This window comes from Phaeoacremonium minimum (genome assembly GCF_000392275.1).
Source record: "Phaeoacremonium minimum UCRPA7 unplaced genomic scaffold PA7_03_scaffold_582, whole genome shotgun sequence".
In the NCBI taxonomy this organism is placed as follows: Eukaryota; Fungi; Ascomycota; class Sordariomycetes; order Togniniales; family Togniniaceae; genus Phaeoacremonium; species Phaeoacremonium minimum.
Window position 1 is genome coordinate 311,769 of NW_006921484.1, and position 16,633 is coordinate 328,401.

The 16,633-nt window shown below is 52.4% G+C and overlaps 3 protein-coding genes across 3 annotated transcripts; all 3 read right to left on the minus strand.

Annotated features, from left to right (window-relative positions):
- Positions 1–66: 66 nt before the first annotated feature.
- On the minus strand, positions 67–2,821 carry UCRPA7_8242 (putative vacuolar atp synthase 98 kda subunit protein; the record flags this gene model as incomplete). The annotated part of the gene is made up of 4 exons (XM_007920759.1): positions 67–419; positions 472–2,490; positions 2,544–2,622; positions 2,693–2,821. 4 exons carry the CDS (start codon positions 2,819–2,821, stop codon positions 67–69), a joined length of 2,580 nt encoding a protein of 859 aa, XP_007918950.1.
- A 697-nt stretch (positions 2,822–3,518) lies between these two features.
- Positions 3,519–5,480, minus strand: UCRPA7_8243 (putative leucine rich repeat domain-containing protein; the record flags this gene model as incomplete). The annotated part of the gene is made up of 2 exons (XM_007920760.1): positions 3,519–4,909; positions 4,964–5,480. 2 exons carry the CDS (start codon positions 5,478–5,480, stop codon positions 3,519–3,521), a joined length of 1,908 nt encoding a protein of 635 aa, XP_007918951.1.
- A 3,167-nt stretch (positions 5,481–8,647) lies between these two features.
- Positions 8,648–10,867, minus strand: UCRPA7_8244 (putative phd-finger domain-containing protein; the record flags this gene model as incomplete). Its single annotated transcript, XM_007920761.1, has 3 exons — positions 8,648–8,715; positions 8,774–9,018; positions 9,660–10,867. 3 exons carry the CDS (start codon positions 10,865–10,867, stop codon positions 8,648–8,650), a joined length of 1,521 nt encoding a protein of 506 aa, XP_007918952.1.
- Positions 10,868–16,633: the final 5,766 nt, after the last annotated feature.

Here is a 16,633-nt window from a genome sequence, read left to right on the forward strand (position 1 = left end):
GATCTTGATTTATTCTATGCTACATTTGACTACAGATTACACAAGAAGAAGGGCAAGAGAGAGAGTTTAGCCCATGAACTCCTTCAGCTCCTCCGACTCCTCGAGGAACTGCTTGAAAGAGAACGGCGCGAACGGCCATCCTCCAAACTCTGCGAACTTGGAGAAGGACTCAACCCACGCCAGTCTCAGAGAGTGAAGCATAGCAGACACACCCTCCATGATGATCAGAATGATGCAGCTGAGAGCGAAAAACATGTAGAAAGTGACCACGACCATGATGACACCGGTGACACCGGACATCTTGAGGGCAGGGCCAAGCGTCATCGACCACAGCACGGCACTCAGCTGCTGATGGGCCAGCGACAGCGCCCAGAGACGGAGGTATGAAGCGGTATGGGACACGCAGTTCAAGCAGAATTCTATCCAGTAATTAGCTTTAGTGCGTCACGAGTCTGGTGGAATAGAACTTACCAATCGTGTGGATGACCTGGTGAATCATGACCTCGCTAAATTCGAATTCCTCGTGCTCCTCATCGTCGAGATTTTGGGTGATCATGGCAACGCCCTCGTCGTCACTGGCTACGCTATGACGTCCAGCGTGTCCATTCTCATCCTCATCGCCGTCTAAGGCACTAACACGTGATTGCTCGCCAATTCCGCGATAACCCTTGGCTCGAATACGGTTGTGCTCCCAGCGCAGGTAAAATGGCTTCAAGAACAGGAGGATTGGAACTTGGATGAAGGCGAGGAGCAAGAGAACAACCTGTACCTGCTTCTGACCAGGGTAGAGCTGAACATCTAGGACTCCAGGTTGAAGAAACATGTAGATCAACATGTTCAACAGACCAGGGGGCTGTCTCGGGTTGGTTGGATCAAACCAGTTGACGGACCATTTGTAGATAATGCAGACAACCAAGTATCCAAAAATAGACTGGAAGAAGATCATGCCTGGGATGAAGTTGCCGTAGATGTCGATAGGGCGCTTGAAGTGTCTTGCGTTGATGTAGGCGAAGCAGAGCGAGTAGGTCATATGAGCCCAACCAAGGATGATACTCATCTTCATCTTGTAACTGTTGCTGAATAGGAGATCGTTCTCAGTTCCATGCCACATCCAGTCGAGACCAAACGGATACCTGTATCCCTCCGTGTTGAGCTTGGCCACGACAGTCATGCCTTCCTTGTAGTCGGCAGGAACATCCCACTCCCATTGACTGCGGAAAAGTGTCATGGACTTTGAGAAGACATCGTTGTAGACCAGACCAGTGTAGACGGAGAAGACTGCCATTACCAGGGCGATGTATCGTCCATAGTAAACCATAGCGAACAGCTCGAATGTAACCTTCTTGAGTGGCTTCTCCCAGTAGATCATAGCCAGGGAAGCACTCAGCATGATACAAGCATGCCCAAAGTCACCGAACATGACGGCGAACAGGAAAGGGAACGTCACAATAACGGGGAGAGCGGGGTTGACTTCTTGGTACGTTGCAGTACCATAAGCGTTGACGATCGTTTGGAATGCTTCCGTAAACTTGTTCGTCTTCAAGTATGTCGGCGGCGTCTTGTTCGTGCGGATTTCATTGATGATGGAGGGGACAGAAAGGCCAGCACGGTTGTTGACATCTTGAAGAGTTGATCTGATCAGAGGTAGATCATTCGTCGGGCACCAACCCTCAGCAATCAGAGTCCGCCGTGCACGGTCGTAAGAGAAGAGATTCAGGGTGTTGTAGACCGACTTCTCCTTGTTGATCAATATCATCCAAGCGGCCAAGGATTGAGAGATCTGAGTAAGCTCGGCACTAAGGGTCTGCTGTGTGTTCCTCAGGACATTCTGAACATCGTTCAGCCTAGCGTTGACCTCGAAGATCTGATCTCGTCTAAGGTCGCTATTCTCGTCCACGTTGTAAGTCTCAGCACCCATAGACTCGGAAATTTTGCGGATCTTTGCGAGAATCTCCTTGCCGTGAGCGAAGATGACGAAGACAGTCTTCTGGACAGGCTCGTTGTTGGAAGGATCGATGAGAGGCTCCGGGATCTCGGACTGATTCATGTACAGGTTACCACGTAGCGTTCGCCAGAGAATACGCTCGAACGCAGCCACGCGGTCCCGTGCAATGACACCAGCGACAAACCCGATGTTCATGCCCGAGAACGAACGCTCAACGTCCGGGGCCTGGGTATGCTGCTCGACATCCTGAAGCAAGGGAGCATCATCATCGTCGGTGGAGGCTCGGATCTCCTCGACATTGCCATGTGCCCGGTCGAAAAATCCGCCAGCCTCGCGCAAGACCCATCGCCACTCCGTGAGCTCGACCTCGCGCTTCTTGAGTGTCTCGTAGCTGTCGTTAAGCTGGAACACGCGATGCTCCAGGCTCTGACTTCGCTCGGCAAGCTCATCAATCTCAGTGGTCGTCGGCGGAGCTAGGGTTTCGACATCAAGATCGAGTTTTCTCAACGGAATGCCTGCCTTTTCCATCTGGGCATGGAAATAACCTGGAGATTCTGTCAGTTGTTGGGAAAGGTCGAAGGGATGACCTCGCACGTACGGAGCTGCCTCTCGACGTTGTCAAGGCGCCGGATCTCCTGGGTGAAGGCCCTTTGGAAGGCACTGAGCTCGCCATTAAGCTGCAAAGACGGTATTAGTCCTCGGGTTCGACATACATCGATGAAAAAGTCTAGAGGTTCGACAGCTTACATCCCGGAATTGGACCAGACCAATCTCGCCCAGGGCGTTGACGACCTCGCGGCCAACTTCGTTGGAAATGTACAGCTGCACCATACTCATGTCCGCCGAGCGGAACGGAGTATCCCGTGCTGGAGCCATGGCGATGACGCTAGAGCTCCTGAGCTGCGCGGGTTTGAAGGAAAAGGGAATGAATGGATGCGTTCGTGGGTTGAAGCTTGGAATCCAGCTCTACGTATGCCTGGCTTGAGCGGCATTTCCATTGGAGCTCCGCTTCGTCTTGTGGCCTGAGGCCCCGAGATGCGCTTGCACCGCCACACATACTGAGGCGTGCACTTACACCACCTACAAATCGGAGACAGACATGATATGAATCCTAGATTATCGTCGATGACATTCTTGTAAACAGTGGACGATATAAATGGTCTAATTGCGGTATCATTATTGAAAGTTACGTAGCATTACTCCAAGTGCTGAAGTGTTACTTCTCTTAGGAGCTGGCACGACTTGATGAATACTGATATGCCTAATAGCACAAGTACGCATTTCTAAACATTCAACAGTAGTCATTTTGTAAAGTCATAGAAGTTAACTATGCTCGCCTCTATCATATCGTAAGTCATCAAATTCGCTAGCTCAACTTTTTCACTCCACCAGAAACTCCAGGCAATGCATCCGCAGAACGAGAAAATGCCTCCTCCATCATGCTAGTACTGACACATCTAAATGAAGCAAACCCCGATATCGCAACCACCAAAACCCACAACAATGCCGAGTATCTTGTGAGTGCTTTTCCGTGACCATCGTGGAATTATCTCCATCGTCGTTTCATTTCAGATCATAGCTTGCGCGCAAACATGAAGGAGCCATACATGCCTCCGACCTCGGCGCGCGCGACCGGAATCTTTCGCATGCCCCACGACTCTGCGCCCATCTTCCAGGACCGACGGCCATCGTCTGCCTGGAACGACTTGTCGAAGCCGTCCTTGTTCCTGACGATCCATGTTCGGCTTCCGAGTTCTGATAGTCTCCAGCCAGCCCGGCTAAGTGGGACAGGAGACTTGGTCAGACGCCGAGCTGCATCGTCGGCGACCTCGACAACCTCTAGCGGTATAGTATACTTGGAAAGAATCGCGCAGCTGTTTCCAAACAGCGTAGGAAGATCCAACTCCCCTCCCCACATGTCCGACAAATCCAAGTACCGTAGCGTGTGCGGAACCCAGTCTATTTGCTCCTCGATTTCGTCTTCGTCAGGCACAAAAAGTCCGTTGATGTCCTTAATATCAAGTGATCGACCCAAGGCAAGCTCCTCTAGAGATTTAGACAATGGTAGCAATTGTTTGATGTGAGATGGATTCATCTTGCTTCCCTTCAAGCTCAGGGACTTCAGCGTCTTGGGAAGCAAGGGAATGAGCTGGCTGAGATGTTCAGCGTCGAACAACTCGAAAGTCCTGGCATCGCTCGCGATGCTCAGCCAGACCAGAGAGTTTGCGACGGCTGGGTGTGACGATAGGAATTTGATGAGAAAGTCCGCAGATAGAGCTCTGCATTTTGCCAAATTCAAATGGGTGATTCTAGCCTTTAAGGGGATAGAAGCCAAAGCTGCATCCGTAACTCGAGTTCCCGCGACATCCAAATGCGTCAGACGTGGCATCCGTGGTAGAAGTGTCTCGAACACAGCTGCTGGAAGAGTCATGCATTTGTGTAGCGACAATCGCTCGATAGGTAGTTCCATCGGCCAGTTGAACAGGAGGGTAGAGGTGAAGGCATCTTTGAAAGCGGTAGAAGAGCAGCCGCAGAAATCCAAGGCCTTCATCCTGTCCAAGCCGAGGAAGAGTTTTCGCAAAACTTGACCATCAAGATCGTCATCAAGGTACTCCTGAGCGAGAAATTCTTGTAGGTAGGGCGTCAGCTCGAGGCATTGAAGAAGGGTGTCGGAGGTGAGGTTACGAGCTTGCGCCCGCTCACTAGCCGTCGAGAATAGAGTTGATGGGTTGAGATGCGAGAAGTCTAGACGACGGACAACGGTGCCTAGAGATGGGTAAGAAGAGATATGAACAAGGAACTTGTGGAAGATCCTGGAATGGGGAATTGTGATATGACGGTAAAGAGTCTCTAGAGTTGCTGTGTGCAAGGTCTTTGACGTCAAAAGAAGCGACATTAAGTCAACGTTTCGCCTTGCAATGCCATTGGGCGGAACATCGAGGACGAGAAGGTTGATAATAGAGCCTAGCAAGAGCTTCGTTAGTACATCAGACAAATCCACAGCATGTCAAGACTTACTCAAAACCTCAATGGGTAGTCTCTCAAAGGGAGCTTCTCCAGGACCATAGCCTGATAGTCGTCGAGTCAATGGTTGGCGAGGGCTCGGCTGGCTCCAGCTCTGGTTCAGCATATGCAAATCGCCGAAGCTTTTGCTCGCTAACTTCCCCCGAACGTTGATCTGCTTCCACCCCTTGAAGCTCTCAGACGGGAACCAGTAGCCATGAAGCTTGCTGTTGGGTTGTGTTAGCGGAGGAAGAAACTCGGCCTGGACCATGGTACCCATTGGTGGCGGCGAGGGCAACTCCTCCACAGCCTGCTCAGGAACCTGATAAGACGAGACCTTGGACAGGGTGAACGCCTGTGTAAGGTCAGAATCGGTCTCTCGAATGGAAGAGAACGAGCCACGGTCTGCACTGTCGGGCGAGCCGGACCGTTGCTGGTGGTGATCGCGGGCCATGGTTTTGGTTTTGTAGTCGGCGGGGTGGACCTTCAAGTTCACAGCCCCTGGTTGCACTGAGTGGTACGGGACGGCCATGGGTCGAGATGGTGGAATCTCAGTAGAGGATGTGCGTGATAGCTCCTGACCCAGCCGCAACGTCGACTCTTGTTCGAACAGAGCGCTCCAGGGGTTCACAACGCAGACAGACAAGCAGTAAGATGCTTTCTATTAGTCAAATGGTCGGAGTTTTAGGTAAGAAGATTGGAATGTTGATGCGGGGAAGAATCTGTGGCCTTGACCTGTGACACTCTGGACTTTGCTCACCGACGAGAGAGGCGCAGAGAGCAGAGAGTCGTCAAGGGGTAGCGGTATGTCTGTATGAGCGTGCGTATGGATGTATCTGTGCAAGTGCGCAGAGGTACAACGGCGAGCGGCAAGGGAGGCGGGCCCGGGAGGTGCAGCAAACGACGATGGATAGAAAGAAGGTAAGGTGTGGTATGCCTGTGCTACCACGTTGGTCGTGTGTATGTTGGCTGCGCAGGCCCAGCAGGGACGATTTAATATAGCAAAGCGTCGAGGAAGGTGGAAGAGGTTCCTTGCCTTGGATTGAGTAATGAAAACCGAGAAGCGTCCAAGGAATGGATACCTCTTTGTCACCTGGACGGCCGAAAGCCAGTAGCCCGACACGGACTTACGAGACGACAACCTCTTGAAAAGCTGGGGAACAACCGCTCTTGGCCGGTGCCGGTCCAGCCAAGCAGACCCGTTGAAATGGATTTGCTAATGGAAAATGAAGGAAAGCAACTCTACCTGGCCTTGGTGGCCTACCTTACCTCGCTTTTCAAGAGCAGAGCCTACCTACCTTACCTGGGGCGGCCTGCACTGTAAGTCCGCAAGTACCCTGATTGCCAGTCTGGCTGGTGCTCCCTGATGGACTTCGCCTCCTTGGGGTGAAAGAGGGCGGGCAGTTCGGGCAAGCGAAGGTGCGCCGTTTCGACGGGATGATGTGAAGCGAGAAAGTCTAAAAATGCTGGTATAGATGATATCAGAAAGCGAGGTACGTATGATGAAAAAGACAATTTTATGGCAAAACTCGGTGTTGCCATTGGACGGCGGGGCGACATGCCGTTTCCTGCCCGGGCTGAGAGGCAAATGGAAATGGACGTCACCAAACCGCTTCCGTCCATCTTCGACTCGCGCCTGGCCACTTACTGACAATCTACTTACTCTTCGCACTTCACTCTCACTAGACAGCCTACAAGAACAACAAAAGGGGAATTTGAAAACCAGGGCGAAAAGTGACACCTCGTGACCTTTTCCCCTTAGAGCTGCGCCCGGCGGTAACGTCGCAAGAATGGCGACTTGAAGCAGTCCAGAGCACCCCGAGGTCAGGTGGCCCTTCCATAGCCTTGGTGCTAATTCGCATACTTCTCCCCATTCTTGCGTGTCTATTACTCATTAGCAACATGGACTCAGACATCCATCTCATCCCAGTGCGAATAGCGTTATGCAGGCTCGAGTTTCTCTGACAAGAGAAAAACATCATCGGTGTGCAAGGCTCCATCTGTGCTGCCGACGTCAGGCAACGTAATTCACTATACACAGCCAAGCAGCTACAGCGATTCCTGCATAGCATTTGACAGAGAGACGGCGGCTGTCAGTTCTGGCGCAACCGCTCGTCATCCAGCTGCTGGATTTGCAACCATGTGCCGCCTTCCATTGGCCGTCAGCTGCTGACTGTGACTAACATGAATCGCCCGCCGCAGGGGGAGAAAACTCTAGGCTCGCACCAGCAGGAAAAAGCTCTGAAAGAGCCAAGACAAAACTCGTAGCACGAGTACTGCATAGTACAGCGAAACTCCGTCCGTAGTATCCTCCGGGCTCGCTCGATCCGCTCCACCACTACCACCAACCCCGGATGGCCTGGAAGGAAAGGCGAGAAGTTACTGACTGATCACGACTGCGATACCGCAACCTGCGCCCCTTTGCAATTTCCAATAGAACAACAATAGTCGGGCGTCGTGGCTGAAAGCTGAGTCACCAAACATCTACGCCCGATCTCGCAGCTGTCAAAACGACAGAGGATGATGAAGAACCTTGAAGAAGAAGCTTGGGCCTGTGGAATCAGCCGAAGCCAGCCGCTGCCGCCGCTCCCTCCTTTTTGCCTTCTCCGACACCTACGAGTAGGAAAAAGGAGGCTCACGAGCGCCCGTGTCATTCGACAGACGCCTCCTCCCATTAGCGCTGCGACGCAGAACTGCTGCACCCCGGGTTCCTGGGCTGGAACAGCAGCCAGAGCAGGGAGGTACTCTCGTACTGTACAGCACAGTACGCTAACAAACGTGCTAGAATCCTAGCTGGTCCTCCCCCGCATTTTGCGCGGCACACATCCGATAAAGTTACACAACCAGCCCGAGACAGGCAGCTTCTGGCAGAGCAGGCGTAATTAGGTACTTATGTGTAAGACGATGCCAGGCACAGCCGGACAACAGGCTACGGGATCAAAAGAACTCTTGGACAACCCCCGACACGCCATACCCCCCTGCGGATCGTGTCAATCTCATGTGCTACCCGAGTAGACACCTTGCCGCGTTTTTGCATCTCCGCGGCCGTTGGCAGCTTTGCCAAGTCGGTTGTACAGCCACATCTCCTGTCGTCTCCTGAACATGCCAAATGGAAGCTCTGTGACTGGTCCTGTCTGTGGTCCTACCTACAGAGATCTTCCCACACCTCACATGCCGAGAAAGTGATACTGACATAAAGTACCTACTTACCAGACTCGGCGAGACGGCAAGCTCCCCTTGACATTGTATTATAGGTACCACAAGAATTCAAACAGAAAGACGGCAACACAGTCGTTCATAAATGTAACATCCTTATACACAACGTTAGGCGTGCTACATGCTACTCATGGCTACCTTATTCCCGTTGCTGATCGTCTAGAGAGCAGCAGCTGCCTGACGATTTTACAGACGTACTCGCGTCCTACCTAGATCGAAAATATCCCATACCGTACGCCTCTCTTGCCCCCCTGTTTACATTTGCCTGGGGAAAAAACGCAAATATAACATGACGGGATGCTGTCGGACCCCGACTCCCTCTGGTATATCCAGAAGCAGTTCCTAGAAACAACTGTCTGGTCTCGCAAACGCCGATTCGTGAATGCCGCAAGAAACCCTCGTTGTCTTCACAACATGCGGGGTGTTGTCATGGAAGGAGAAAAATGCAAACAGTTGTCGTTTCATTGAGTAGACATGACAGTGTCATGTCCCGTTGACCTTCTTCCCGGGCTGCTTCAGCTGCTTCTTGCAGTCCTCGCAGTACCATTTCACTGTTCAGTGCGTTAGCAACAACATGTTCCTCTGCTGGCATTGCTGAGGGATGCTTACCATTGCTCTTGGGCGCAACCTTCAGCCCCACACACTCGAGATGGAACCACTCCCGCTTGCAGTCCGGCCCATCGCACCCGACCATCTCGCCGTAGCTCACGCCGTTGCAGTAGCAGTAGGTCGGCTCGTTCTCGTCGATCTCATTCTCCTCATCTTCTACGTGGCTGCTGTCGTTCTCCTCAAGCTGCTGAGCAAGGGCTCGCTGGGCGGCGGCGGCGGCGGCAGCCGATGCCCCTTTCTTGTGACTTCGCTTGACAGTAGTAGTGCCCTCGGAGGCCCGTGAAGGCCGCGATCGAGCCGCCTCCGCAAATGTCGCCAAAGCCGGCGTGGATGGCTTGCTAGCTCGCCCGCTCTTTGTAGTGACGAGAGTTGTAGTTGCGACAGGTAACGTCGGAGTTGGGTCTCCCACGGCCTCTACCTCGTCTGCTGGTTTGGAGATACTCTCCTTCCTACTCGTGCTCACGGGAGGCGGAGGCGCTGCAATGATAGCATCGTTTTCTGGCTTTGGCGTTTCACCCTTGATTGGCGCCCCCGGCTCCTTGACAACCTTCGTTTCCGCCGTAGGGCGAGAGCCATTGCTCTGTACCGCAATCACTTCAGAAGGAGCTGGCGCTGTGCCATTCGGCTCTTTGGAGGCAGACGAGGGCGGCCGTTGCTTTGTACTATCGACATTCGAGTGGACGGAGTTCTGTCGTGCTCTGGAGGATGCTGGCCTCGCTGTAGTAGATGGAGCAGGCGATGCTCGAGCAGCTTTGACGGTGTCGGGGAAGGCGCTAATGACTGGCGAAGAGGTTATAGACGGCGACATGGCAGCCCCACTACCTGATTTTCTACTTGAACGTTAGTATACCAATAAGTGTAGTTTCCTGGACAATAGATTGCTCACCCTTTCTTGGACTGGCTAGTTGATGTAGGAAGTGCCTTGCGCTTCTTGGCTGGCTCCGGTAGAGGTGTTTCTCGAGGACTGGCAGAAGGCTTTGCCTTGGGCGCGTTGTTACCAAAGACAGTACTCATTGCCCGCTCCATTGGCGCTCCACCATTGACTACCTTCTCGACCTTGCGCCGCTTGGCCGTGGGGTTGCCGTTAGCAGTCGCCGCTGTCGATATTCCTAGCCCAACAGTTGGTGTGGTCTCTGTGGGCGTAGCGGCGACCTTTCGCTTGCTGGTGCTGTGAGACTTTCTGTTGGAATCTCCCTTCTGTTTTCCATCATGTTCGTCAAAGTCTGACTCTTGATGCTGGTTTCGCTGATTTCGTTTGGCTGCGACAGCTTGCTTCCTCGCGTCGCTTCGCGCTGCAGCTTCCTCGGCCAGTGCTTGTGCAGCAGCAGACAGGCTCGCAGCGCCCTCTCGTCTGGTCCTCTCTGTCTGATTGTTCAGCGCGCGCGCAGCCCGATTCTCGGGATACGCCCAATGTGTTGTGCTGCCCCATTTCGCTTCGTCGCTGAACTCCTCTTGGAGGTGAGGCCAGACATTGTCGATGCGGGCAAGCTGCTTAGACATAGCTTCGTTTGCGGTGGAAATGACGTGATTCTTCTCTTCGAGTGACACTAGCATTTCTTGTATCTTGAAGGCAGCTTGTCGGAATAGTTGCCGCCGAGGAAGGTTGCCAGGGTCGAACACTGTGGTGTTGACCGACTCGGGGGCAGATGGCACAGGGGCGACCTGGCCGTTCAGGGCAAAGCCGCTTGAGCTGTTCTGAGCGCTCATAGGCGCCGAAGCTGGCGCGATTGTGCTGGCAGCATCATTGAGCGATTGTGTGGCCTCGGGGGGTGTCGACTCAAGAGCAGCTTCGATCAGCTGGAACAAGGTCTCCTCTGGCGCGAAGATCTTGGCGTCGACCTCTCTGAGAAGTGTGAAGTGTCGCACCAGCTCCTTAGGAAGGGCGGCAATTGCGTCTGCGAAGTGGGTGACAGCAGGAAAGATGTCGATGGGCTGGTTGGGATCGCTGGCGCCGGCGAGCGACTCGCGTCCGGTGAGCGACCGGCCGAGGGCAGACGCGGAGGTTCTGGGAGGGTTGGTGCGAGTTTGTCGGACAGGCTGGGACCTTCGGCTCGACGGGGTATCGACCGCAACCGGGGGCTTCACAGTCTTCATTGTTCGAATGGCAGGAGAAGGAGCTTTGGAAGGCGGAAGAGGGGGTGGAGGTGTGAAATGTGGTGAGAGGTTGAAGCAGTCGAGACAGTAGGGTTGTCGCTATTCAGTCAGACCAACGGATCTCGGCCAGTTGGTCCGTGTCGTTTCTGGTAGAAATGCAGAAAACTAAAGCTCTAGAAATTGGGGGTCATGCCATCACGGCGCAATCAAGCATTTTGAGCTGGCTTGACCACTGTCTGAAGGTGTTGCAGGAAACGAGGAGAAATTTGGTGGTGGGTGAGAAGACTGACTGGCAGGTCGGCGGCACCATCGCTGTCTGCGCTTTTCCTCCACAGCACAGCGTCGCTCTTCAGATCTGCCGACTGGGGGGGTCCTTCGGAGCCACCTGCGCACCGCTCGATGCTTAGTGTCCTCAGGCGCCAAAGCTGGCTCCCTGCTGATCGGGTGCCTGAGCGATAACGTCACTGATAAGATCCTTATCTTGCTCCCCATCAGCTCAGTCGAAAGTTCAGCAATTCGTCCGAACCTAAACCTGAGCTCGACAGCAATAAGAATTCTAGTAGACAAAGACATTATCTGGGTTATTTCAATTGTGCACATATATTCAAGAATTCGGTCTTCACGTTTCATCTGAATTGCCATTGAGTACGTCTAAATTAGAAGTTAGCAGCTAGTGATGATAGACCTCATATGTTGCCGTCTACACGGCTAAGAATAATATGAGTTAAAGTCCACTGTTCCAGCCAGTGATCTTTGATAGCCAAAGGCTCGGGCTATATACGATCACTCGCAGTACTCTAGATGGAGTGCCGGCCTTCAGCGCTGCTTGATTCGCCTTCGAGGCCGCTCTTCTCTCTCCTTCTGCTTCTGCCTCCATTGCCACTCTACCAGAACCGGGACAAAATGCCAAAGGTCAAATTCAGGCCACAGACACTTCAGAAAGAATATTTGGGTATCCTGATGGCATTGCCACAGCATAAAATCACTGAACCTCTCGACACCGCTAGTGCGGACGAAGATGTCTAGTGGAGGATCGCCCGCCGTGTACATGTGATTCGTCAGTGTTTCCGCCGTTATTGTCTCTGAATCGGGATAGATGGCAATATCAGATGCCTCGCATGAGGATCTCGAGGGTGGCGAGTCTACGTGAAGTGTGGCAGAGGAGGAAACGGAGTCGTCAACACCGTCTGATTGGGTCGAGGAGGGCGCAGGAGATGTCTCGCGGATGGTGGAGAGGGTCTCGACTTTGTCTAGGTGTTTAGACATGATCTTCTGCGTGATTCGCGTTTGCGAGAATGGTGTGTTCTGCGGACGAGCAGCTGTCGAGTATTCTTCAACCGTAGACCTGACCGCCTGTGTAATCTCCTCTCTAGAAGTGTAAGGGAAACAAATATTCAGGATAGCCCTACGAGGGATTGTCAGAAAGTCCAGATTCAGAAGGCAAGGGCGAAACGTACTTGTTGTTATGGGCAGTGGTCTTGACAGCTCGGTCAACGACTTCCTGCACGTCTGGTCGAATCAAGTCCCGCTGACCGAGTACTCGTACGCTCGCGCCGTATCGTTCCAGAATCTCGCCATGTTGTATCAATTGCTCAAGCTTCACCTTCGCAAGCTGCATCAAGCCGTCGACCTCGTATTTCGATCGATTAAAGTTCTCGATGCTAAAGGCATAGACCGTGACGACCCTCACACCACACTTGTAGCATATCTCCAGTACCTGGGACCTGTCAGCGCATGCTATGCAGAACAATCCGATAATCACTTGCCCTGGCAAGAGCTTCAAATCCTAGGCCGTGCCCTTCGATGGTCTCGATTTTGTGGCTTCTTGCAAAACGTCGGTTTCCGTCCATGACAAACGCGACATGTTGGGGGATTGGGCCTTGGCTCAGAGCTCCTATCAAAAGCTCACGGACCTGCCTAAGAACCCATTCCGCCGGCGGCGAACTCAAAAGCCAGTCTGTTAAGTGAGAGAGGTACAGGTCGGACATGGTCAGACCTTGAAAGGAGGCGAGCCCAGTGCGAGGTGGGTGTCGGATTTCAGAAAGAATGGAAAGATAGAGTCAGTTGTGATGACTTGAAAGATCAGAACATACGAAAGAGGGCGAGGGATGCTATGTTCGGGTGGTAATAGGATTAACGATTGTTGACAGGTGACGCTTCGCCTCGTCGCTGACGACGAAAGCACGTGCAATTAGTGTACCTGTCGGTCTGCCATTTTACCCACTAGGTGGATTTAAGGTTGTTCCAGGTACTCCATCAACCTGCTCCAGGTTTACAAGGTTAACTGCTTATGATATATACTTCAAATCTTTCTTCTTTGACTTATATTGTGAAGAACTCAAGACAATGAGGTTTTATAAGACGTTCTTCGTGTTTGAAAGTCATTTCACCGTTTTGTCAATGCATAAAACTCCACACTTGTATCCGTAGTTCGCAACACAATTCGATACGTCGTGCGGCTGATAATGGCTTAGCTTAGAGATTTGACAAGGCTCCAAATCCTTCTCTTGGCCAACTATGCCTAATTTGGGGCGGCGGTAAGCATGTTGAGGTGGATTGGAGGTCAGGAGGGATATCATGCAAAAGTCTCCTGTCAGAAACCTGCACAACAACTCGCGACAAGTTTGTTCGGGTGCCTCGACCTCCAGACTGGTAGGGAGGCTTTTCTCCTGCTATCGCGGTTTCCTCCATTCATCACAGCTCGGATCCAGAACCCATGTGTGTATTCTCAAAATTTACGTTGCGAAAGAATATGTCCGTGGTCTTTCTACTGACTGACTGATGTGTTTCAGCGGTGATAGTGACCGCGCTGGTGCAAGGCCAGTCTTACGCTGATGAACAATTGCGGCTTCACAAATAGACATTCCACTTATCGAACTTGTTCAATCGTCCTCGACAATCGGCACCCGTAACACTAGGATGGCTATCCCCAGCATGAAATACATTTTGGCATGCTTCTACTTGAGTAGAGCAGCGATAGCCTCGATCGAATTCACAATCGCAACAGGACCCTGTGATGACGGATCTGGCCTATACAATCAGTGCGATGACTCTGCAGCAGGAGGATTGTGCGCCTCTACTCCTGATGTTACCAAAAAATGGTGTTGTCCACCTGAAGCCTCGTAACTGTGCCCGTGTACTTTGGCCAAACCAGTACTGTTGGCTGATGTTTTTGGGATAGACAGTGTGGGACTTGGGGCGAAACATGCACCGGTAACGGGAATCTCGCCGGACCTGGGCAGATTTACTGCCAGAGCAGTGACGGAACCCAGAGTATGTGAATTCTGGTCATACCGTATTACTTAGCTAACTTTCTGGGTGTTACCAGAGTGGTGCTGTAATGCTAAGTACGATACGTGTATAGCGGATGACGATGCCTTCAATCTTTGCCGAACGCAGTTCGCGAACCCATACGCCAATACTACCGAGGAAGAGGCACTCAGCTTGAAATCAGCGTTCTTATCTACTGCGGGTACGTATAAAGACAACCGGATTGTCGTGTCGAGCATGCGTTACAATGTGTTGTGAAAGCATGGTTCAGCTTCGACCCTTCTCCTATTCAGAAACATAACTAACGTCTTTGCAGTAAGTAGCTGCTCTCGAACCAGCGGCAAGAATCGAATCATGAGGTTTCGAATATGTAGCTAAAAAATTTTCTTCTTTCTAGACATCTTCAAGCACCACAGACAGTGCAGCATCAACAGCAGCCATAAGGACAACGTCGACCTTAGCCTCGGCCTCAAGCACAGGTTCGAGCACAGCCGCGGGACCCTCTTCTAGTGCAGCATCAGATTCCTCACATACTGGGCTAGGAGGAGGTGCGATAGCGGGAATCGTAATTGGCGCCGTGGCAGGCATTGCAGCTCTTGCACTGCTAGCATTCTTCCTTCTTCGGCAACACCAAAAGAACAGAGCGTTGAGGCAACAACTAGATGCCGTCTCTGCGGCACAGGCGCAGGTACAACAGGCACCGGCATACTCACCAGCGCCCTGGCCACAAGTTCACGAGCTAGACCCCAAGGCACAAGTTAGTGAGATGGGACCCGGCGGACGTTATTAAATACCGCTCGCTTGTGAGCGATTGTACTATATGGCTGCCAGGGCCCGTGACCATGGCTGAAATCGTACTCATCACCGCAACCTTCCACATGGAGGCGGTCATAATACGTTACTGAGCATATATTGCCTTAAAGTTTATTGTGCTTACCTAGCCAAGGATTGAGTGTTGAGTGTTGGTTCAGATAGTAATAAATGTTTCCAGTATTCTGCAGCGGTATACTCTCCTGTTCAAGTTAATGTAGCTAGGAACGCACCCCGCTGCACGATGCTTCATATGTGTACGGTGGACTGGAGAAGAACGTATGTCCTGCCAAACATGTGTACTTTCCTGCCAGTGTCCGAAGGCCAGACATCAACACGGCAAGTAACCGTGGATTTCTAAGAACACCGGAAGAGACCAAAGGTGGTGGATTCCAGTTTCGTCAGCCTTGCGGCTGGGCCGGTTTTAGGCGGGTCGCCGCTACGGTAGCTGAGTAGCTCGCCCCGGGCGGGCATTTAACTTGGCCGAATCGTCAGGCTGAACACGACACCTTTCAATTAGCTTGTCATCCATCCGCACTCCTTCAGCCCGACGTCAACGAAGGCTTGCGTCTCCTCGGAACAACTGCCACCTTTGGACGTCCTCGCCCCTTTCTGACTTTCATCAGGGAAGCCCGACTCCTAGGCCGACCGATCTAATTGTCGCCGCAGTGGTAGACCGCGATCACGCAGTAATGCCCCGGTAGCTCCACGACATCCAGAATGTCCTTTACGAACGCCCCTGTCTCGAGGACCTTGGTCGTCGGCCTTGTCGCAGGGTCCGTAGCTGTGAGCCTTCTGGATATCAAGCACTACTTCTACATACTAGTCGACACGCACATTTGGAAGTACCATCAAACATGGCGGGCGCTCATATACCAGCTATGCTATACCAATTCGTCCGAGGTGCTCTTCGCCTCGATGACATTATACAATATGCGGATTGTTGAGCGCATGTGGGGTTCGAGGAAATATGCTGTACGTAACTACACTCGAGTACAGAAAATGGCTGCTAATTCTAACACGCTTCAGTCATTCCTCGTTGTTACCACGCTTCTTACAAGTATCCTTCCGCCAGCGATACTTGCTCTTTTCCTGCGGCCTGTAACGGCCGGTCTTTTCAACTATCTTCCGGCCGGTCCGACGCCGATAATATTTGCTGTTCTCGCGCAGTATCACGCTATGATACCTCACATCTACAAGTACCGTCTGGCGATGTCTGCTTCGCCCCCGTCGAATGACCAATTCGTTGGATTGACGTTCTCAGACAAGTCCTACAGATACCTGCTGGCAATTCAGTTGGCTCTTTTTCAATGGCCTGGTTCTCTACTCGGCGCGGCCGTTGGCTGGGTTGTGGGCTATTCCTGGAGGAATGACCTCCTGCCGGGCGCAGTTACTCGTTGGCGCATCCCAGGGTGGATGGTTGGAATCAGGTCGCAAAAGCGAACCCGGGAATTTGAGGGGCTACGACAGCGTCTTGAGGGAGAGAACTCGTCCAGTGCCACTGCGACCGGAGTGCAGGGCCCAGTTGATGGAGATGCTGGCAGACGCAGGCCACTCGGGCAGCAAGTCTTAGACCAGATCCGAGGGGCATTTTGATAGAACCCAATCAGGAACAGGTACCAATTAGATCACATATCTTCATCCTCTTCGCGCTACCTGCTGCGTCCTTATCGTGTCTAGACACAG